Consider the following 23,134-nt stretch of genomic DNA (forward strand, 5'->3'; position numbering starts at 1 on the left):
ACTGCGTGTGCATGGTGATGAAGAATACAGGGACTACTAGTACTGTTTGGTGGCATGGTCTTGGTAAGTGACAAGGTACTAGTTTTATCTCCCATCCTTCCCCCAAAGCTTGCTTTTGCGCCATCAGTGTAAATATCAACACAGTGAAAATGGCAAATAACTTTTAGTGTTATTATGAAAATAATAAGAAGAAGTCTGTGACTGGTAAGTGGTAAGTAACTTTTAGTATTATTATGAAAATAAGAAGAAGTCTGTGACTTCTTAAAAGTCTTGGAAATCCCCGGGGCTCCGTGAGCCACAGTTTGAGAACCATAGCCCTACGTCTACTACCTCAGAAAGTCCTAGCAGACATCATAATGCACAAGCACACATTCCATCAGCCTTAGAGAATGATGTCACCACGCATCATATAGTCTCTAGGAAAAGTCTGCTGTGTGCCCAGGAGAGCATGAGGGTGAAAAAGGCAATTCACATCCTAGTACGAGGCAGAAATTCATTGTGCCCTAATGGAGCCTGGAAGGATTTGGGGAGCCACAGGAGTCCATGGCCCACTGAATGACAACTGCAGGTGCATTGGAAGCCCCCTGATCTTGGACGACCTCCTTCTCCTTGGTTTCAGGATGACAGAGGAATCTCATTTTCCCTGTCTTTAGAAGCTCTCATGTTTACGTGAATTCATCGTGAATTAATAAATCATTACTAATTAAATTTTATATTTTCCTAATCTGTCTCATGTCAGTTGAATTCTTTGACCAGCCAGAAGAACCCTGCAGAGTAGAGTAAAATCTCTCTTCCCTGTTAAATGTTTGCCACAACCTCCAAAAGTTTGAAACACTTAGTTTCTTACAGAATTCTTTCTTAGGGCTAAGCTTCTGCTACACTTAATGCATAAATAACTTCAGGATTTATTCTACATAATTTGTGGTTACTTGGATCTCCAAATACGTTAAATTTGTTTCTGGTGCAACATTCTCATCAGGGCTTCTTGAATTTGAATGGTGAGCTTTTGTGTTTAAAGGAAAGAGCAAGAATGTTGACCCACATATATGGAAAACGTTTCCACACTTTTGATTTAATCCAGGTAAGCTTTCAACGCCTAGGCAGAGCTGTCTGTAGAGCAGAGGATGGTCACCCGCCTAAGGACTCCAGTCTTCTGTCCCTTTTCCAGCCTAGACCAGAGACGACAAAGTCCCACCTTTTGCAGTGAGCAGCTGATTTTGTTTTTTCTTTTTAGCCAATGGCGAACAAATATTTCAGAAAGGAAAGCGGATGAGTCATCCTCTGCAGATGAGCTGCAATATTAATAGTTCTACCTCCACCGGGCGCCCGCGCGGACCAGCAGCCTCCTGCGTCTCGGCTGCGCGGGGAAGAGCCGCGCGAGGAACCGTGGGGCCGCGGGGAGCACGCGGGGCTGGACGTCCGCCAGCACCCCCCACGGCCCGAGCCGATGGATGCGAACCTGTGGGGGCCCGGGACCCCCACGGGAGCCCGCCGCCGTGAGTACCGTGGGCCGCGCCGGTGTGCGCCCTGCCGGCGCCTCCCCGGCCGCGGCTAGGACCCTCGGGCCGCGCCTCCAGGCGAGCACCGGCCTCGCGGGGCCCGGGCACGCAGTCCCGGGGGCCGAGCCGCGCCCCCGCTGACCCGGGGTCCCCACGCGCCTCGGCCCCGGCAGCGCGGGCGGACTCGGGACTTCCGGCCCGAGCAGAGGGAGGGGAGGGACTTCCGGCGGCCCGGGCCGAGGCGACGGCCGCGGACGGGACTTCCGGCGCGGGGCGGAGGCCGTGTTGGGACTTCCGGCGGCCTGGGCGCGAGGCGAGGCCGGAGCTTCCGGCGGTGCCGGAAGTGCGGGGCGTCAGGGTGCCGGGTCGCGGGGCCGCGTCAGGGCGGAGACTTGGTGTCCAGGGTCTCCCAGTGTGTGTCGAGTGCCGCGAGGTTGAGAACGGACGGGCGGTAACACACGGCCCGGTTGTCATTGGGGGTCGGCGGGCTCGGCGGCGGCAGGACAGGTGAGTTCCGGAGGTCATCTTCCTCTCGGGACTATGGCCCCGGTGCAGGCGGGCCGCGGTCTCCGAGCGGGGTTGGGGGCGTGCGGGTGGGGCCTGTCCGCCCCGCGCCCCCGTCGACTCCTCCCGAGCCCGCGCGCCCTGTTGCGGGGCGAGGGCTGGGGTCGGTCCGTTCCAGGGACCCCGGGCGTCCCCCTCGGTCTCCCCTCGGCTCCGCCGTCGGCAGGAGCTGAGAGGCCGGAGGTCCGGCCTCGTCCTAGGAGAGAGGCTTGTTGGGAAGTTTCCTTTATTCCGGTTCCAGCGGCCTCTAGGTTGTGACCTTTGGAGTATCCCAGGAATAAGGCGGCGTGGAGGGGGGTCCCCTTCCTCCGCACACCCCTCTCGCTGGCATGGGTTCCTTGCGAGCGAGTGCTGGTGTCCGGATTCCTAGTGCAGCTCGAATGCGGTGCCTAGACGGGGTCCGGCCGAGGGGGTGTAGTGCCCAAGGACACGGGGAGTAGCGGACCCCGGCCACATTAAACACCCGCTGTGCGACATTTCCTAGCTTCGGTTTGTTATTGAGAAGGTCATGCTGTGTGTACGTGTGCCACGCGTTCTCGCGGAGCCCCCGCACTACGCTTCTTCCTCTCCTCTCAGTCTCTTCTGGCACTTTGTTTCGGGGTAGCTCTGTTAGCCCGTTCATTTGTTTTGCACTTGCTCTTGAAAAACCTTGGCGGTTATTTTCCGGTCAGTGATGTCCCCCAGTTGTGTGTCTTTCACAGAAGTGAAAGCATGTATTCCGAGCCTTCATCTAGATCAATGGCAAAACAGTTTAGGCATGTTGAGGACGATGACCGGTTTTTGGGGTTTCCCCTCTGCGTAGATACTGCTCAGCAGCTGGGTTTGGTGTTTCGTCCCGCGAGGAATGCAGGTCACAGGGCTTGAACCATAAAATGTCAGGAACTTTATTGAGCTTCCTGGGGAAATTCAGTCACATTTTACACTTTCACTTTCTTGTTTTTATTTTTTCTAAAAGACATGCCTATTTTATTTTTTTCGGAGAGAGAACGCACACAAGCAGGGGAGGGGGCAAAGGGGGGGCGGGAAGAGAGAAAAGGAAGGAAGGAAGAAAAGAAAGAAAATCTTTAGCAGGGAAAGAGAGAGAGAGAGAAAGAAAGAAAGAGAGAGAAAGAAAAAAAGGAAAGAAAAAATCTTTAGCAGGTTCCACACCCAGCGTGAAGCCCATTGCAGGGCTGGATCCCACGACCCCGGGATCAGAACCTGAGATGAAATCAAGAGTCGGACACTTTAACTGACTGAGCCACCCAGGCGCCCCTCGCGTTTTATACTTTTAAGTGCCACATAGAGATTACATTTTTTGACCATTCTTTTGCATATGATTAGGATTCATGAAATTAACTACTCAAGTGTTCTTTTCTTGCTAAAAGAAAATGTTTAAAAGTCCCACTGGATATGTATACAGTTGTGAGTAATGTTTTGTAAATGGGGTAATACGCATGTGACAGCATGTGACAAGGGCAGGAGAGTTTATATTAAATATGTGTATTTGGATGGTGGGACAGGGAGGTTGGAGTTTTGGAGGGAACTATTCATACTTCCTTGAAAAAAATGTTTCAAAAACTAGGAGGATTAGGGCACCTGGCTGGTTCAGTTAGTTGGTAGAGAGGGCGACTCTTAATCTCTGGGTGGTGAGTTCATGCCCCAGGCTTGAAGAAGTAGGATTTTTTTTTTTTGTAAGCCTTGTTAATGTGGTCTGCCCTTTAATAATGGTTAATGTGAATATTTTGAAGAAAAGTAATTATCTTTTGGAATTTCAGCTTTTGTTTTTGTTTGTATTTAGGTAAAACGACATTACTTTTAACGTTGATTATAACATAATTTTTAGAGTAAAGAAATTTTTTTCTCATTTACAGTTTTTTTTTTTTTTTTTTTTTTTTTTTTTCCTTTCTCTGCCCCTCCCAGAGTTCTATGACTACTTCAGTAAAGTGTTTGGCCTATTAAATAGTTGGGAACCGTACCTCAGGGATGTTGGACATTAGTGGCTGTTTTTACCGATCCATGTGAGCCTCACACCAAACCTTTGTGGTAGTTTTCCATCTGTTACCAGGGTCTCTCCAGTACTTTCCATCTGCACTTCCTTCCTTGTCTAGCTTGCCTTGTCTAGCTTGGATTCCATGCTATATCACTTCAATATTCCTTTTTCAAACACCTGTAGCTTCCTTGCCTCTCTCTCCATGATCTCAGCCTGAAAAATCCTTAAACTTTTCAAGCATTTCTATAAAGTTGATACTAATACTGACTTATGCTGAGGTGAAGACAATACATACTTTGGTCCCTGAGCCAGACTGGGCCGTGTTCTCCTCCAGGAGGGTCTGGTGTGGAAGGAAGGGGTGTTGGCACCAGCGAAGACTGCTGGAGGAGGTGGAGGATGTGAATGAAGAGGACGAGAGCAGATTTTAGAGAAGGTTCAGGGAGAAAATTGTGATGGGAAGATTATCAATGGGAAAAGAGAAGAGACTTAAAAGAAGCTAGAAGGACCGGAGGAACCTACCGGTGCAGTTCTGGGAGCCTGGTGGCTGTGGCTGTGGAAGTGAGCGGAAGAGGCCGAATCTGAATCAGCCGGGTAGTCTGGGTGCTGATAACATTGTGACTAGCACTACCCTTCGAGATGGCTTCTCACAAAGCTTTGAAAGTTACTAAGGGATAAACATTGCTCAGGGTGAGAAATCTCCATTCGATGCCAGGTTTTGGAGAGCCAAAGCCTAATCCGCATTTGTGATTTATAATTGAAGTGTATATAGTTGGTTGGAAATTGATATGTGTGAAAAGACTACCAGGATATGGACTATTTGGTGAAGTGACAGAAGCAAGCAGAGCCCAGAACACCACCACGTGGGGAGGAGGGAGGTTAAAGCTCCAGTGAAAGGCAGAGGGTGAAGATTTTTAAGTTAGTTGAATAGAAGACTGCTTATTTCCTGCTGAGAGTACAGAGTTGGAAAGCCAGTGGTATGACACTTGAGAGAGAAAATCATTGATTCAGAACCTACGACTTTGAGGGGTGCCCATCCAGCTCAGTCTGTAGGGCATGTGACTTCTGATCTCAGGGTCATGAGTTCAGGCCTCACATTTGGTGTAGATATGATTAAAAAAAACAAAAAAACAAGAAAAAACCCAAAAACCAGAACACCTACAACTTTGAGGTGAAAGGAAGGTTGATCTTGCAGTTTTTGCATGTCTGTAACCAACTTGTAGAATCTTTGAAATGCATTAACTTTCCAGCATGTACTTATCAGAATGATTTCACTGATTCAGGTTTTCAGAGAGGAAAGAAAAACCCTTTACTGTTTTATTTACTTGATTGAAATGTGTAAAGATAAAATCTTATTTCTCTGAGGCTCTCTCAGGACCGATTTCACAGGGGTTTGATATTTTTCTTCCTTTACAAAATGTGACTTACAAAATACCAGGTGAGATGCTTAATGAGGTTATTAATTTAATGTGTAATCACTGAAAAACAATTCTGTCTCCCTATATTTCTATGAAGAATATAATTTCTGAGTAAGATTCCATTAAATCAGTTGGATTTCTTGGCCAATTTTTTTTTTTTTTTTTTTTGTAGATGGTACAGTTAACTAATTCCTAGATGTTTCCATTAAGAAAAATTACTGAGAGGTGCCTGGCTGGCTCAGTCGGAAGGGCTTGTGAGTCTTGATCTTGGGGTCCTGAGTTCAAGCTCAACGTGGGGTGTAGAGATTACTTAAATAAAACTTAAAAAAAATGATAAATTACTGAAATACTCTTAAGTGGGATCATGTGACTTGTTTAACAGTTTAATTTTGTTATATTCAAATTTGTGAAATTTATCATCAGTGTACTCTTTGTGTATATAAAAATCTGCCTATACAGGTTCTGCTGTTATTTTTCTTTATGTCTTTATTTCAACTATCTCTAATTTCTCAAATTTTCAAACCTAAATTTCATTAAAAATTTTATTCTTTCAGGTACCTGGATGGTTCATTTGGTTAAGCATCCAACTTTGGCTCAGGTCATGATCTCACGGTTCGCAGGTTCAAGCCCTGTGTTGGGCTCGGTGCTGACAGCTCAGAGCCTGGAGCCTGCTTCGGGTTTTGTGTCTTCCTCTCTTTCTGCCCTTCCCCCGCTCATTCTCATTCTCTCTCCCTCCCTCCCTCCCTCCATCTGTCTTTCTTAAAAATAAACATTTGAAAAATTTGTTTAAAAAAATTTTTTTTTTTTTTTTTTTTTTTTACACTATTCACTTTTGAGAGACAGAGAAAGACAGCACAAGCAGGGGAGGGGTGGTAGAGAGAGAGGGAGACACAGAATGCGAAGCAGGCTCCAGGCTCCAAGCTATTAGCAGAGAGCCCGACGTGGGGCTCAAACTCACAAACCGAGAGATCGTGACCTGAGCCGAAGTCGGATGTACAACCAACTGAGCCACCCAGGCGCCCCTGAAAAATTTTTTTTTTTTTAATTTTTTTTTTTTTTCAACGTTTATTTATTTTTGGGACAGAGAGAGACAGAGCATGAAGGGGGGAGGGGCAGAGTGAGAGGGAGACACAGAATCGGAAACAGGTTCCAGGCTCCGAGCCATCAGCCCAGAGCCTGACGCGGGGCTCGAACTCACGGACCGCGAGATCGTGACCTGGCTGAAGTCGGACGCTCAACCGACTGCGCCACCCAGGCGCCCCGAAAAGTTTGTTTTTAATTTTTCAGTCAGAAATAATTTTTCTGTATGGCATTTAAGGGAGTGCCAGTTCTATTATGTGTTGTTTATCTCTCTCAGTAGTGTTCATTGTAAACTCTTTTTTTTCCTTCTTGTTAAAAAAGTGATGTTTGGTAAGGCGTTGGGTCTGGAGGCCTGATGGGGTCCAAATGCCCATTTTTACTTTCAGTGTAGACCTCTCCCAGATTTATAAATGCAGGCCAGTTCTCATCTCCAGACTTAAGTACCTCCTTCCTCCTTTGTGTTCTAAATATTTCAAAGGCAATTTTTGCAAACATAAAATGTTCCATAGTTAGGTCTTGATTTCTTCTCCTGGTCTGCTTCCTCATCTCAATAATCTGATACTTGTTTCACCTACTTCTTACCTCAGAAATAAAGGCTCTTCTTGACCCCTCTCTACGCACCCACCCTCCACACCCCAGTCCATTCATGTACCCTCTAATTTTAAGGATCATAATTGCCTGGACTATTTTATTAACTTCCTAACTGACTTCTCCATTCTTAGTCATCTGATTTTTCTACATGTTTTCCACACACCAGCAAGAGTGATTTTTAATGCAAATCTAGTGTCTCTTATTTAACACTTTGAAGTGGCTTCATTTTTGTTTTAGGATAAAATGTAAACATGAACAGAATCTAAGCCTCCCTCTCCCACTTACCTTGTACCATTCTCTCCATTGTTTGCAATGTTTTAGCCACGTTATCTTTTTTTTTTTTTAGTGTCTCTGATAAACTAATCTTATTCCCAGCTCTGGGCATTTGCACATGCTGTTCCTGTTCCCGGAATACCCACTCCTCTGTTTTCCACATGGTTAACACTAATTCTTCAGTCTCAATTTAAATGTCAGTTTCTCAGAAAAGTCTTCCTAACTCTTCAGCCGGTACCTTTTTTTTCCCCTCATAATATTTGTGTGTGTCTTTCACACAAATATAAACGCTCATCCCAGTTTATGATTTCTGTAACAGATTATGAGATTTTATTTAAGGTCTGTCTTAGAACTCTAAGTAACCTGAAAGTACAGACCAAGTCTGTTTAGTTTACTGCCATATTCCCAGTACCTAGTATATTTATGAACTTGAAGATTATTTGATGAATGACTTAATGAAATAAATGCTGTTGCTATCCCTGCTTTACAGGTGGTGGAATGAAGCTTTAGGAAGGTGGTTAAGTAAGTTGATAGAGATTACACAGCTTAGTGGCGGATGTAGTGCTCTTTCATTCACTTACACATTCATCAAATCTTTGGGGATGTACTTACGGCAGGCAATGTGGTGGGACCCACAGGCAGTAGCGAGCCAAAATAATGTTCCAGTCCTCCTGGTGTTGATGGTGCCGTGGGGGAAACACTCATTAAGTGAGTAAACCACAAAGGTGGTGAGGGTCATGCGGTGCTGCGACTGGCAGTGGTCGGAGGAAGCTGTTTTGACAAGGTGACATTTGAGCTGCGGCTTCATGACAAAAAAGCCAGTGCTTTGAAGAGTTGGGGGGAGGGGTTTGCGTGGCTATAAAACTCACATTCTTCACTGTGGTGCTCTTCGCTGGATTTAATTCTGAGTAGGTGTTTAACTCAGCGGTTCATTTATATCCATTTTATTTCACTAAGTGTGTGAAGTGGCAAAATCAGTTCCATTCACTGACATTTTTTTTTAGGGAAGCAGAATGGTATTCATTGTATAGCCAGAATTGGTAAATGGAGTGAGGTGTGATGGATGAAAGATGGCTACAAACTCTTTCTCATTCTTTTTGTTTCAGGAAGTTAAGTCTGTTTGTCTTCCACTTGAGTCTGGGTTGGCCTTGTGACTTGCTTTAACACATAGAATATCCAAAAAAGTGAGGGAAGTAGAAGATTAAAAAGAAAACCAAATGAAAATTTTGGAGACAAAAAATACAGTAATCTTATTTCTTTTATTTATTTATTTATTTATTTATTTATTTATTTTTTTCAACGTTTATTTATTTTTGGGACAGAGAGAGACAGAGCATGAACAGGGGAGGGGCAGAGAGAGAGGGAGACACAGAATCGGAAACAGGCTCCAGGCTCTGAGCCATCAGCCCAGAGCCTGACGCGGGGCTCGAACTCACGGTCCGCGAAATCGTGACCTGGCTGAAGTCGGACGCTTAACCGACTGCGCCACCCAGGCGCCCCAGTAATCTTATTTCTAAGTGTCCTTTTTAATATTACTTTATTTTTATTTTAACATTTACTTACTTTGGAGAGATAGTGCGAGTGAGGGAGGGTCAGAGAAACAGGGAGACAGGATCCAAAGTGGGCTCTGTATTGACAGCAGAGAGCTTGGTGTGGGGCTTGAACTCATGAACTGTGAGATCATGACCTGAGCTGAAGTTAGACGCTTAACCGACCAAGCCACCCAAACACCCCTTATTTATTTCTATTTTTTTTATTTATTTTTGAGACAGAGACAGAGCATGAGCAGGGGAGGGGCAGAGAGAGAGGGAGACACAGAATCCGAAGCAGGCTCCAGGCTCTGAGCTGTCAGCACAGAGCCTGATGCGGGGCTCAAACTCACAGACAGATCATGACCTTAGTTGAAGTGGGACGCTTAATCGACTGAGCCACCCAGGTGCCCCTATTTCTGTTTTAAGAGAGCATGAGCTGGGGAGAGGCAGGTGGGGAGAGAGAAAGAATATCTTAATAAGCAGGCTCCATGCTCAGTGCCACGCTTGATGCGGGGCTTGATCCCATGACCCTGGATCATGACCTGAGGCTGAAATTAAGTTGGAGTCAGACGCGCTACCGTTGCGCAACGAGGTCCTTGAGCTGAAGTCAAGTTGGGGCACTCAACTGACTGAGCTCCCCCAGGTGCCCCTCTGTGTCCTTAGTTTTGTTTTATTTTATTTTATTTTATTTTATTATTAAAAAAATGTTTTTGTAACATTTATTATTGAGAGACAGGGACAGAACATGAGCGTGCGGGGGGGCAGAGAGAGGAGGAGACACAGAATCCGAAGCAGGCTCCAGGCTCTGAGCTGTCAGCACAGAGCCCGACATGGGGCTCGAATCCACGAACTGCAAGATTATGACCTGAGCCAAAGTTGGACGCTTAACCAGTTGAGCCATCCAGGTGCCCCGGTGTGTCCTTTTTTTCAGATTTGACAGTTGAATTTTGTTTACGTAATGCTATAGAAAATATATGGTAATTTTAATAAATTAACAGATTTCAGAATTTAAACCTAAAAACACAATTAGTTGACCAATTTGAAAGTTTTTAGTGTGTTGTAAAGCAAGACTTACTTTCTTGTCATTTTATTTTATCTTTATTTATTTTTTATTTTTTAGGGAGAGAGAACGAGAGAGCATGCATGCGAGCAAAGGAGAAGGGCAGAGAGAGAGAGAGAGAGAGAGAGAGAGAGAATCTTAAGCAGGCTCCACATTTGGCGCAGAGCCTGATATGGGGCTCCATCCCATTACCCTGGGATCATGACCTGAGCCTAAGTCAAGAGGTGGACTCGACGGACTGAGCCACCCAGGCACCCCTCTTGTTGCCACTTTTAATGTATATATATGGTATATATATCTAATTTTTAAAAAAAGTTTGTTTTGAGAGAGAGCGCAAGTGGGGAAAGGATAGACAGAAGGAGGGAGGGAGAGAGAGAGACTCTACCACGATGTGGGGCTCGAACTCATGAACCACAAGATCATGACCTGAGCTGAAGTCAGACGCTTAGCTGACTGAGCCATCCAGATGCCCCTATATATGTTTTTAATGTTTATTTTTGAGAGAGAGAGTGAGAGCATGAGCACACGTGGGGGAGGAGCATGGAGAGGGGGACAGAGGATTCAAAGCGGGCTCCGTGCTGACAGCAGAGAGCCCGATGTGGGGCTCAAACTCACAAACTGCAAGACCTGAGCCAGTCAGATGCTTAACCAGCTGAGCCCCCCGGGGCGCCCCTCTTGTTGCCATTTTATTTTTTTTTTTTATTTTTTTTTTATTTTTATTTTTTTTTTTAACGTTTATTTATTTTTGAGACAGAGAGAGACAGAGCATGAACGGGGGAGGGGCAGAGAGAGAGGGAGACACAGAATCGGAAACAGTCTCCAGGCTCCGAGCCATCAGCCCAGAGCCCGACGCGGGGCTCGAACTCACGGACGGCGAGATCGTGACCTGGCTGAAGTCGGACGCTTAACCGACTGCGCCACCCAGGCGCCCCTCTTGTTGCCATTTTAAAACAAGGTCTGTATATGCGTAATTTGAGCCACAAAAGATCTTTGGTTTTGTGATTGAGGAAAGATGGAGTGGATGTCCTTCCCTGTTCGCTAAGTATAGCTAAAAACCCTGGACGTTAGAAAACATACAAGACTGAAAGGTGGAGAGAAGAAAGTGTGGTGACTTGGTGTATCGGGACCTGAGAAATGACACAGAGCTGAGTGCCCTGGGTTTCTTTTTGCCACATATATCCCAGACTTGGGCCTGGAGAAGTAGCAACCTGGCGACATCAAAGGGCTCAGATCAGAAACCTCAAGAAAAGCCTGCTCTCTCTAGTAAGAAGACCAGGAAAAGGACAGCCTTGGAGACAGGATGCTCTTAGAAAACACTGCAGCCCCCACCCTCACTCTTCTCAGAGCCTGGATGGGGAATCTGGACTTTCACTTTGGACAAGCTGTGTTGAGGTGACACTCTCTGCCGGGTAATACCAGGGAAGCCTGGGTGAGGTGGGATTTTCATCTCTTTTGCGCGATAAGGGTGTGCCTTTCCTGCTGGAGTGGCGTCAGAGGAAGCCCAGTAGAGATTCAGGAGTTTCACCACCACCTGTGGTAAGGAGGACATGCCGGGTGTAGTAAAAGGGACCTCTGGTTTAGTTAGGGTGGTATGAGTAGAAGCCAAGGGAAAGGTTGAACTTAGAGCCCAGCCGGCAGCACTGAGGAGTACCTCCACCCAAGGTCAGTGGAGGCTGAACGGAGAATGCTGACTTCCGTCTCCATTTTTCAGTCCACCTGGCAGAAACAAGTTGCTGGGGCATCATCATTGGAGGCCTGCTGTAATAGAAGACTTAAATCAGATTCCAAGTCTGATAACATCAAATCCAAAATGTTGAGGCTTCACTAGAAAATTACATGTCATATGAAGAACTGGGAAAATCTCAACTTGAATAAGAAAAGACCACGGACAGCAACACAGGTATTGCAGATGATTTGACAGGGATTTTAAAGTAGCCATCATGAAAATGTTTCAGTGAGCAATTAGTGATGCTCGATATAAATGGAGAACAAAAACACTAAAATCTCAGGAAGGAAACACAGGAAGAAACAAATGGAAATTTAGAGCTGAAAAGTGTTAACTGAAACAAAAAACCCAGTGGATGACAACAGCAGAATGAAAAGAACATAGGAAAAACTGAAGAAATAGAAATTGCCCAATTTGAACAACTCAGAGAAAATAGACTGGAAAAAAGTGAACAAAACCTCAGGGACTGGTGGGACTGTGACAGAAGACCCACTGTTCTTGTCATCATCCCAGAAAGAGGAGAGAGCCAGTGGGGCTGAAACATACTGAAGAAATACTGGCTGAATATTTCCTAAATTTGGTAAGCCATAAACATATAGAATCAAGAAGCTTACTGAAACCCAGACAGGATAAAACTCAAATCCATGCTGATGCTAAGACAACATGATAGTCAAACTTCTGAGAACTAATGACAAAACAGTGAGAAAGAAATGTCACTTTACCAGTAGTGGAAAAACAATTTGATGGTGGATTTGTCAGCAACCATAGAGGCCATAAGGAAGTGGCTTACTTTTCAAGTGCTGAAGGAAATGAACTAATTTCTCTATCAAGGGAAAACATCTTCCACGTGATCTGTCACCAGCAGACCTACCTCTCTAGAATAGGTAGAGGAAGTTCTGTAAACAGAATGGAAACGATATAAAGCAATGTGGGAACACCAGGAAGGAAGAACGAACAATGGGAAGAACAAACTTTGGTAAATTCTATAGACGCTCCTCTTCTGTTTGGAGGTTGAAGTGTAGCTCTTTGATGTTCTCTGTGTATGTAGAGGGAGTATTTCACTTGACTGTTACAAATGGGGAAGTGTGAAGAGACAGGAAGGTGAGGTTTCTGTACATGACCACGAACTGGTAGAATGTTGAGAATCAGTAGACTGTGATAGTTGTGAAAATAAACTACCTAGGGGTGCCTGGGTGGCTCAGTTGGTTAAACATCCAACTCCTGATTTTGTTTCAGGTCATGATCTCATGATTTGTGAGTTTGAGCCCCACGTTGGGCTCTGCACTGATGGCATGGGGCCTGCTTGCGATTCTCCCCCTCTCTCTGCTCCTCCCCTGATCGTACCGTTTCTCCGAAAATAAAGAAACAAACAAAATACCTAGAGCAGTCACTAAAGAAAGTTATACGTAAGTAGGGCTTATTCCACACATGTAAATTTGGATTAGTATTTGAAAATCATCAGTATAATTCATCTGTTAACAGGCTAAAGAAAATCCACACCGTTAAGTGCTGCAGAAAACACAGATGACAAAATTCAACACTCATTCATGACACTCCCAGGAGGGCAGCCTTCTCATTTTGGTAGACAAAATCTACAGTCAACCTACAGCTATCATCATACTTAATGGCCATAAACAGAGTGTTTTTACTTTGAGGTCAAAACAAAACAGGATGTTTGTTGTCACTGTTTACAACATAATACTGGAATTCCTAGCCAGATCAATAAGAAAAAGAAATAACGGTCTGTGGATCAGAAAGGAAGGAATAAAACTGTCTTTTTTTTTTCTTCAGATGATATAGTAGTCTACGTAGAAAATGCCAAAGAATCTACAAAAACTCTCCTGAAATTAATGAGTTCAACAATAGTGTAGGATACCAGCAATTAACACAAAATGGAAATAAAAATACAATGTTATTTAAAATTACTCAGAAAATAAAAACACAAACTTCAGTGTAAATTTGAAAAGACATATGTAGGACTTTTATGTGGAAGTCTACAAAACTGAGGGAAGAAAAGATCTAAATAAACTGAGACATATACTGTATTCACAGATTGGAAGGCTCAACATGATAAAGATGCCACTTCTCTCCAAATTGATGAGCAGATTAAACAGAATTCCTATTAAAATTCCATGAAGATTTTTGTAGATATGGGAAGGATTATTCCAAATTTATATGGTAAGGGCAAAAGAACTAGAATAGCTAAGACAGTTTTGAAAAAAAATGATAGTAATCACTAAATGATTTCAAGACAGCATGGTAGTCACGACTGTGTTGTCAGCAGGGGAGCCTGCCTGGCCCAGGCAATGGAGCATCTGAATCTTGATCTCACGGTTGTGGTTTGAGCCCCATGTTAGGTGTAGAGATAAATAAATAAAACTTAAACAACAACAACAACAACTTACTGGCAGAGAGAGAGGTCTATAGATCAGATGAACAGAATAGAGAACCAAGAAATAATCCCACCTGTGTATAGCCGATCGATTTTTGAGCAAGATGTCAAACTTTCTCAATTCAGTGTAAGATGGACAGTCTTCAACATGTGCTCAAATAATTGGATACCAGCAAAAACAAGAAAATCCAAAACAAAAATAGCCCTGGATCTAAACTTTGCACCTTAAAAATATCAACCCAGAGTAGCCTGTAAATTTAAACTATACAACTATAATTTTAAGAAGAAAACAAAATTTTTAGGAGGTAGGATTGATAAAAAGTATTTAGACATGATTCTAAATGTATGATCTATAGGAGAAAGGTAATTGACCAATGGGATTTCTTCAGAATTTAAAGGTTTTGCTTTGTGAAAAACCCTGTGGGGATAAAAAACAAATTACAAAAAAAGAAAAGTTACAGATTGGGAGAAACTATTGGCAACACACATACCTGAGGCATAACTCATGAAGAATATTTGAAGAACTCTCAAATCTCAGCAGTAAAATCCCAAAGTCCTATTAAATGGGCAAAAGATGCGAGGAGACATTTTACTGAGAAAGATGTTTAGATTGCACACAAGCACAGGAAAAGATGTGCAGTATCACCAGCCACTGGGGAAGTGTGAATGAAGACCGTAACAAGATAGTACACGCCTACCAGAGCCGCTAAAATTAAACACAGTGACCATACTAAATGAGGATGCAGAGAATAGAATGTCCTGTATTGCTGATGGGAATATAAGAGATTATAACTGCTTTGGAGAATGGTTTGGTGGTTTCTTAAAAATACTAAGCATGGTTAAACATCGAGTTACTGCAGTTCCATTCCTATGGGTGTACACAGAGAAATGAAAACACAAATGCACACAAAACCTACACGTTATCATTTATAGCGGCATTATTCATAATAACCCGCAAATGGAAACAACCAAATGTCCGTCAACTGTTAATAAGATGTGGTGTGTCTGTACAGTGGAATATTTGGCAATAAAAAGGAATAAATTACCAACACATGCTATAACATGGGTGGACCTTGGCTAAGTGAAAAAAGCTAATCATGATAGATTAGGCTGCATATTGTAGGAACCCATTTATATGAAATGGACAGAACAGACCAATTTATGTACAGAGTAGATTAGTGGTTGCCCAGGGCTGAATGTGGGGAATGAATTATATGATGTGTGAGTTAATATCTCAAAATTTTTTAAAAAACTAAACATACATTGATCATATGTCCCAGAAATCTCACTCGTGGACATTTATCCAGAAGAAATGGAAACTTACATTCACACAAAAACCTGTATGTTATTGTTCATAGTAGCTTTATTTATAATAGTAAGAAACTGGAAAGAACTAAATTTTTTTTGAAACAGATGAATGGTTACATTATAGTACCTCTGTGCTGTGGAATACTACCCAGCAATCAGAAGGAAGTAACAGTTGGTACAGGTAACAACTTGCATGGATCTCCAGAGCATGAAGCTCAAAACTTGAAGAGGCACATACTCTGCTTGTGTTCCTAGGACATTCTCAAATGACAGAGGAGATGGATGGCTGTGCGGGAGAGCTTGAGAAAAAAGTGGACACTTGGAACCTTTCTTACAAAGTGAGGCAGAGCTGGAGAGGGTCAAAGACGTTGTCAGTAAAGAAGGGAGGTCCATGAATATCTTAAAATTACATAAACTAATAGATATACTGGGAGAAGGAGGGATCTGTAAGAACACAAAATGAGCAGGTCATGTTCTAAACACAAGTTACAGTTGAAGAAAGAAACGTGTGAATAAATATATTACTTAAAATTAAGTAACAGGGTTGTGATATTGGGAGGGGGAATCAGTAGCAGGAAACAAGTAGATAATGCCCAAAGTGGGAAAGTGAAAATGTTTATATTATGTAGAAATTTGAATGATGTCCAGATTTGTGCTGTCTTATGGCAGCCCCGAGCAGGTGAGCATGTGAGGTGTGGCTGATTCCCTTTGAGATTGCACCCGGGGGTGCCTGGGCAGCTCCGCCGGTTAAGCATCTCCAACTTCGGCTCAGGTTATGATCTCATGGTTCGTGAGTTTGAGCCCCGAGTTGGGCTCTGTGCTGATAGCTCAGAGCCTAGAGCCTACTTCAGATTTTGTGTGTCCCTCCCTCTCTGTCCCTCCCCCTGCTTACACTCTGTCCCTGTGTCTCAAAAATAAATAAATGTTGAAAAAAAATTTTTTTTGAAGATGCAGCACCCAAATGGAAATACCTGTTAGTGTTTTTTTACGTTGCCTAAAGTGATAGTGTTCTATTTATTTTTGTAATTAAAATTTTTTATTTTAGAGGGAGAGTGAGCACTAGCAGGGGAGAGGGACGTGTGGCGGTGGGGAGAGAGAGAGAGAGAGAGAGAGAGACCCACCGAACCAAGCAGGCTCCATGCTCAGTGCAGAGCCTGATGAGGGGCTCAATCCCACAACCCTGGGATCATGATCTGAGCCTAAACCAAGGGTGGGACGCTTAACCAACTACGCCGCCCAGGCGCTCCTCAAAGGATAGTATTTTAAACATAGTTGGCTAAATAAATCATCAAAAATGATTTCACCTGTGTTTACTTTTTCTTAATGTGGCTACTAGAAAATTTACAGTTAAGGCATGTGGCCTGTGTTGTATTTCTCTTGGACAGATTGCTCTAAAATGTGTAGTCTAGAACATGTGATTAGAATTGGTTCTCTCTGGGGAGTAGGCAGAGGCTGGGGAAAGTTGGTTAAGGGAGAATTGTTTAAGCCTGTCTTTGCTATTTGATTTTTTTTAAAACTTAATGAAACTTGATAAAAAATTACCTCATTAACAAAGGCTGTGGCCTCTGTCTTAAAACACGTTACTTTGTCACATTGTAAATTACATGGTAAATATTACCATAGTAGAGAGATTTGGAATTGAAAGTAACAATGGTCTATTTTCCTTCATTCCAGTTTGTCATATCAGAAATAAAGTCCTTGCTTTTCCTGCTCTTGTTCAGCTTATTGCAGGAGCGACTGGGACATCACCTTCTAGAAGTAATGCCCACAGAAAGCGGGAGTTGCTCCACTGCTCGCCAAGCAAAACAGAAACGCAAATCTCATAGCCTTTCTATACGAAGAACGAACAGCTCGGAGCAGGAGAGGACGGGTCTGCCAAGAGAAATGTTAGAAGGACAAGTGAGTTGGTTGCTGATCGTGTTTTCAATGTTCCAGAAATAGTCAAATACATACAGGTCTCCAGAGTAGAGAAAAAGAGTGTGTTACCAAAACAAAACAGAACCAGCTCCCCTTCCCTCAATAACTGGGAAAAACAGCGGTGATACATAACAGCCTGCACAGAGACACGGGTGGCTAGTGTGACTGAGGCATTTTTAAAATTTTCCTTGATTTACGTCTAAATTTAAATAACCACACTTGGCTGCTGGCTACCGTATTGGACAGTGCAGGTAAACAGTCTAGGATATGTTTTTTAATTTGATTTACTTATATCTCTAGTGGTGAAAATCCTGCAGTCGCCTTTGTTAGTGTCTTCTGGAGTTCACTCGTCGGGGGTAAATATGTTCTTTGCTCGGCCTTCTGAGTGCCCATCCTCCATTGTGATGTAGATCAAGCAGGTAACTTCATCTCAGGGTGACCCTTTGTGGGGCTGTTCAGAGTCCGCAAGCTGACCGGTCCGGCTGCCGCACCGTGGGGCCCTCGCCTCGGTGGCTTCAGCAGTCCCCGGACGGCACCTGCCTGTTGGCGCGGCTTCCCCGCCGGCCGGTGTGAGGTGCGCGGGCTGGTGCCGCGGCAGGGTTGCCAGCAGCTGGCATGGTAGGTGTGGGTGGAGGGATCTGCGAACCGTGGGCCAGTTACCCGTGGATTCTATTGGGACGGTGGCCCTGCACTTTGTGGACGAGGTTACGCCTATTTGGGAGCAGTACCAGACGGCGCAAAGGTAGCGTGAACGTGCTGCGGCGGTACTTATACCTTCTCAGAGCTGTGAACGTGGGGCGTGTAGGAGTGCGGTGCTCGGCCCAGGCCCGCGGGGCGTGTAGGAGTGCGGCAGGCCCGCGGGGCCCCGGTTGTGGAGTGTGGCTGAGTCTGCATGTGCCCGGGAGCGAGGCCTCCCGCACCCGTGATTGTGCTGATGTGATGGAGTGACGCGCACTTGAGAGCCTTGCTCAGTCACAGTAGCTTTTCTGTCCTCACGTTTCTGAAATGGTCCCCGCAGTTCAGCACCTCTCCGTCGGGGTCCGTGAAGACGAATGACGCCAGTAGGCCGTCGGGGGCACTCCCGTGGCTCCGCCTGCCTGGTGGGAACGTTCTCGTTTCACTGCCCGTTTCGCTTCCTGATTGTAGGGTGAGGCTGTCGCTGCCATCCCAGTTTTGTGTCCAGTGGCAATGACATTCGACGTTAAGATGCGTTTACTACTCAAGTAAATGTGATGTTTCGGTTGTTGAACGGTAAAGATCTTAAGGGACTGTGGGTATAGGTGAGCAGGACTCGATGCACGTACATGTGGCCTTGGTGTGGGACTCAGAATGGCTTCTCACCAAGTGCCCGTGCGAAGGGGACCGGCCGCACGAGGGTGCGGGAAGAGCGTGGCACGGAGATGGAAGAGCGGATGCGAAGGCCACGAGGCAAGGTGGACGGCATGGCAAATGCTGTGCTACTGTCGTGGTTTATTTGACTTTCACTGTTATTTCAAAATCTTATTTTTATTTTTCATATTTTTCATTGGCATTTTAGAAGGGTGTTGAGGGAGGCCATAGTACCCATTCTGCCAAATTTCAGTTTTTAAACATGGCTTTGTATATAGTTTTTATTGGCTTGTCAAATTTACTAGAACATTATGTGATTTCAAAACATATTGCTGAAATTTTTATGTCATTAGAGATCATTTTGCTTAGAATTTCTGTCTTCCTGAGAACTTAATCTGAGAAGTTTAATTTAATAAACATCGTATGTCCTTTTTTTATTTGCAACTGACTAAACATCAGAAAGTTTGTGCTGCACGGAAACTTGAAAAGTCACTTACATTGGTGGCAATTAAGTACTGCAACATCTTAGAACCATTACGAGTTCCGTTCTGGAAATACTCTGAGTGTGGGGTGGCACGAACTAGCACGTCGGGCCGTGCTCTCTGGAGAGGAGAGTAGTGTAGACTGTGCGGGCTCCCCACGACCAGCAGCGTCCAGAAAGTGCGTGTGTGTGAGCATGGGTGGGGCCGGGGGCGCTGCCCAGTCACTTGTACCTCAGACTTCTGCGTTGCTTCTGCTCACGGACTTCCCATGAGGCGTAGAGGAGACTCCAGCTATGCAGAACACGGGGGCAGGCGTGCAGGCACGCGTGGCGTGGTGCTCCTGACACTTAGCACATGGATGTTCTCCTTTAACAGACACCGTTTGCTCCTACCGGTCAGATTTCTCATATTTCTATCCTCACAGTCTTGTAGGTGTTAGGAGATGTCCAGGATTTTGTCTGAAGCACTGTGGATGGGAGAGCTCTCTAAAAGCTCTTCTGTTAGTAGGTGGCTTATTAAGATTAATTTATAATGTCACACGGTAGAACTTTAAAGACTGTGCATGATGAAACGGCGTTTATGGGAACTGTCTTCCTTCTCTACAAATGTGGAGGTTTTTGAATAAGGTAGGTTTGTTTCCTCCCTTGTAAAAGGGAAAATTATGTTATTTTGAGGAAGCGCTTGTTCTTGAATCCTGTATCATGCTGGATAGCCATTTATATCATTTCATCATAGTTTCATACGTAGAAATGTGGAACTGTGAGTTCTGTAAGCATTTTACGTATAAGAAATAATGTATAAAATAAGAATTTAAGAGAAATGAGAATTCGCTTTGGAAAAGAATTTCTTATTCATTCATTTTAAACAGAATCTTCCTTTTTTTTCTTCAGGATTCTAAGCTGCCTTCCTCGGTTCGCAGTACACTTTTGGAGCTGTTTGGTCAAATAGAGAGAGAGTTTGAAAACCTTTACATTGAGAACTTAGAATGTGAGTATCTTCTGTCCTAATAAGCTTTTGTAAAATTTTGGGTAGACGGTCACTACTGTATCCATTTTGTGTTCTGTAACACACATAGTGGCTTCGAGTGACCCAGATTGATTACAAGTCACCGGTGGGAACTATGGGGGGCCCCTCCCAGCAGACTCAGGTCAAGGCCTTGGCAGGGCTGTGCTTCTGGAGGTGAGGGGGAGGGTCTGTCTTTTGCTTGTTTGAACTGTGGCAGATTTTCAGTTCTGTGCATCGTGAGGACAGAGTCCCGGTGTCTAGAGCCCGCCTCACCCCTTGCCTCAAAGCCCTTCCACCGTCCGTCTTCGAAGCCTTCGGTGGTGAGCATCTCTGAGCCATTCCTAAGGACGTGAGGGAAGGCTGGGTCATCGGGCCAGGCAGGGTGACCTCCCCGTCAGAGGTCCCTCGCTGTAGTCACACCTGCAGGGCCCCTTAGCCGTGGGGCTCACGTGCTCACAGGTTACCTTTGGGGTGGGTAGCATTCTGCTGGCCACACTAGCTCATTCAGATGGCGGTTTTATGAAAAACAAATGCTTCTTATAACTATCCCTATACAAAGTATACTGTAAATCGAGAAATTATTGATTCATGTTTACCTTTAAAATATACTGTATTTTGAGAATTTCTTAGTATTATCTGTTCGACTTATTTTAAAGGTCAATCAGAAGTATCTATTTATCTATTATTTGTTTATTTTATGGAGAGAGAGAGCGTGTGCACACGAGCTGGGGAGGGGCAGAGGGAATATCCCAAGCAGGCTCTGCACTGTGGACACATGGCCTGACATGGGGCTCCAACTCATGAACCGGAAGATCGTGATCTGAGTCGAAACCAACAGGAGTTGGACGTTTAACCTACTGACCACCCAGACGCCCCAAATCAAAATAGTTTTTAAATTAGCTTGGCTTTAGTTTTTATTCTTAGATTTTTTTTTATAGAAGCAGTGCCTTCATTTGCTTAAAGAATCAAGCAGTATAGGGGCTTCTGGCTGGCTTCATTGGTTGAGCGTCTGATTTCGACTCAGGTCATGATCTCCCGGTTCTTGGGTTTGAGCCATGTTTTGGGCTCGGTGCTGACAGTGCGGAGCCTGCTTGGGATTCTCCCTCTCTTTATGCTCCTACCCCACTTGAGCTCTCTCTTTCTCTTTCAAAAATAAACTTAACAAAAAGATTCTGTGTCTCGCTCACTCTCTTGCTCTGCCCCTCTCCTCTACTTATTCTCTCTTCTCTGTCTCTTAAATAAAAAAGTATCAGTTGTAACGATCAAAGCATTATTGAGCTTCTGTTGTGATGTAAGGCCTTATTAACATTTTATGAACTCATGTAGTTTGTTCAAGAAAAACTGTAGGATTACAAATGACTACTGCTGGATGTACTTTGAGTTGACACAGTCTCGTGCTGCCTGGCTTTGGTGGCGCCCTGCCTCTGTAAGGTCTGCTCAGAGCCTTTGCCCTTACCCTCTCTGTCACCTGACCCGGCCCCTTCGTCTCACCATAGCCTGAGTAGAGGGTACATTGTCCTGGCAGGTGCACAGCCTGGCTTGGGGGGGATGTGTGGCCAGGTCATGGTCCTGCTGCCTCGCTGTAGTGGCTTGTGCCCTCGGCTGAATCCTGTTCCTTGGCCACGTGTCATTCCTCAACATTGTGGCTGGAAGACAGTCCTGGCCCCGCAGACCTGTTCTGGAGGAGAGCATAGGCACAGGTGTCTGCTGATCGCCTTCTTGACGACCGATGACCTTCCTCTTCATTCTTTCCCTGTGGTTCTGAGACTTTTGTGACTCTCCTTCAATTTTTTTCAAACTAATTCTTTTTTTTTTAATTCTTTTTTTAATGTCTATTTATTTTGAGAGAGAGAGAACGAACGTGAGCAGGGGAGGGGCACAGAGAGAAGGAGACAATTCTTCAGCGGGCTCCAGGCTCTGAGCTGCCAGCACAGAGCCTGACGCAGGGCTCAAACCCACGAACTGCGACATCATGACCCGAGCCAAAGTTGGACGCTTAACCAGCTGACCCACCCAAGCGCCCCAGATTTTTAATCTTTGTTACATATAATCCTTACTTGGCGCTCTGTGGTCCCACGCAGCCATAGTTAGGTTTTGTTGTATGCTTTTCCTCCCAATTTCAGTGTTCTCGGCTAGACTGTAAACATTTCACTGAATTTTGGATAGTATCAGGAAAATGTTTTTAAGTGTATAGAATAAAGGACAAAGGAGATGTCCTACCTTGAGGTCCAGGAGCCCTGCCCGCGAGCCCTGGGGGCGCAGTCTTCCCAGTGTAGGGAGAGCAGTGGTTCTCAGTGTGTGAGAGGTGTCGCAAGTATTTTGAGAAGTCTGCGAACCTAATGTTAGGGTATTATTCATGTCGGTGTTTAGATAATACTTACACATAATATTTTTACACCCTCAAGTTTTGGAAGCGGTGAATATGTTTCAACATAAAAGTTCACGTCTTACCTTTTTGAAAAAACCTTTTTATTCCCAGTGCGTAGGGAGATTGAGACTCTTAATGAACGTTTAGCTGCCGAAGGACAAGCGATCGATGGGGCGGAACTGAGTAAGGGCCAGCTCAAAACAAAAGGTAAGGGTGAGCGCTCCCGACAGGACCGCCGACACGTGACATGTGGGGGAGATTTGGGATTTCATGAAGGACGTGGGTTTGTTTGCTTGCTGCGGTCAGCAGTGCTTGGGGCCCGTAGTCAGGTGTGGGTGGGGGCGGGTGAGGCGGAGAGGGGTGCCAGGAAGCTTGGCGTCTTGTTCCAGCTGTGCTGTCACCTCCATGCCAGCGTGGACAGATGGACCCTCGGGTTTCACTGTCTTCCTGTTGGCAGTGAGAGGTGGGGTTTGCTGTCCAGTCTGTCCCAGCTCTGACATTCTGCGGCCCTGACTGTCGATTCTCTGTCTCTGCAGCCAGCCACAGCACCAGCCAGCTTTCTCAGAAGCTGAAGACCACTTACAAGGCCTCCACCAGCAAGGTACGCAAGGCGCTGGCTCT

At 44.9% G+C, this 23,134-nt stretch overlaps 1 protein-coding gene across 8 annotated transcripts in view; it reads left to right on the forward strand.

Annotated features, from left to right (window-relative positions):
* The first annotated feature begins 1,290 nt into the window (after positions 1-1,290).
* The window catches only part of WDR37 (WD repeat domain 37), a 64,757-nt gene continuing 42,913 nt past the window's right edge, over positions 1,291-23,134 (forward strand). The window contains exons 1-5 of one of the 8 annotated variants that reach the window (XM_045465014.1): positions 1,291-1,496; positions 17,134-17,311; positions 20,031-20,127; positions 22,625-22,720; positions 23,050-23,114. In XM_045465014.1, the coding sequence (XP_045320970.1) occupies positions 17,174-17,311; positions 20,031-20,127; positions 22,625-22,720; positions 23,050-23,114 (396 nt within the window). In that variant the 5' untranslated portion in view covers positions 1,291-1,496; positions 17,134-17,173. The other 7 variants (XM_045465013.1, XM_045465012.1, XM_045465016.1 and 4 more) reach the window with 7 other exon arrangements.

Source organism: Leopardus geoffroyi, chromosome B4 (assembly GCF_018350155.1).
Source record: "Leopardus geoffroyi isolate Oge1 chromosome B4, O.geoffroyi_Oge1_pat1.0, whole genome shotgun sequence".
Classification (NCBI taxonomy): domain Eukaryota; kingdom Metazoa; phylum Chordata; class Mammalia; order Carnivora; family Felidae; genus Leopardus; species Leopardus geoffroyi.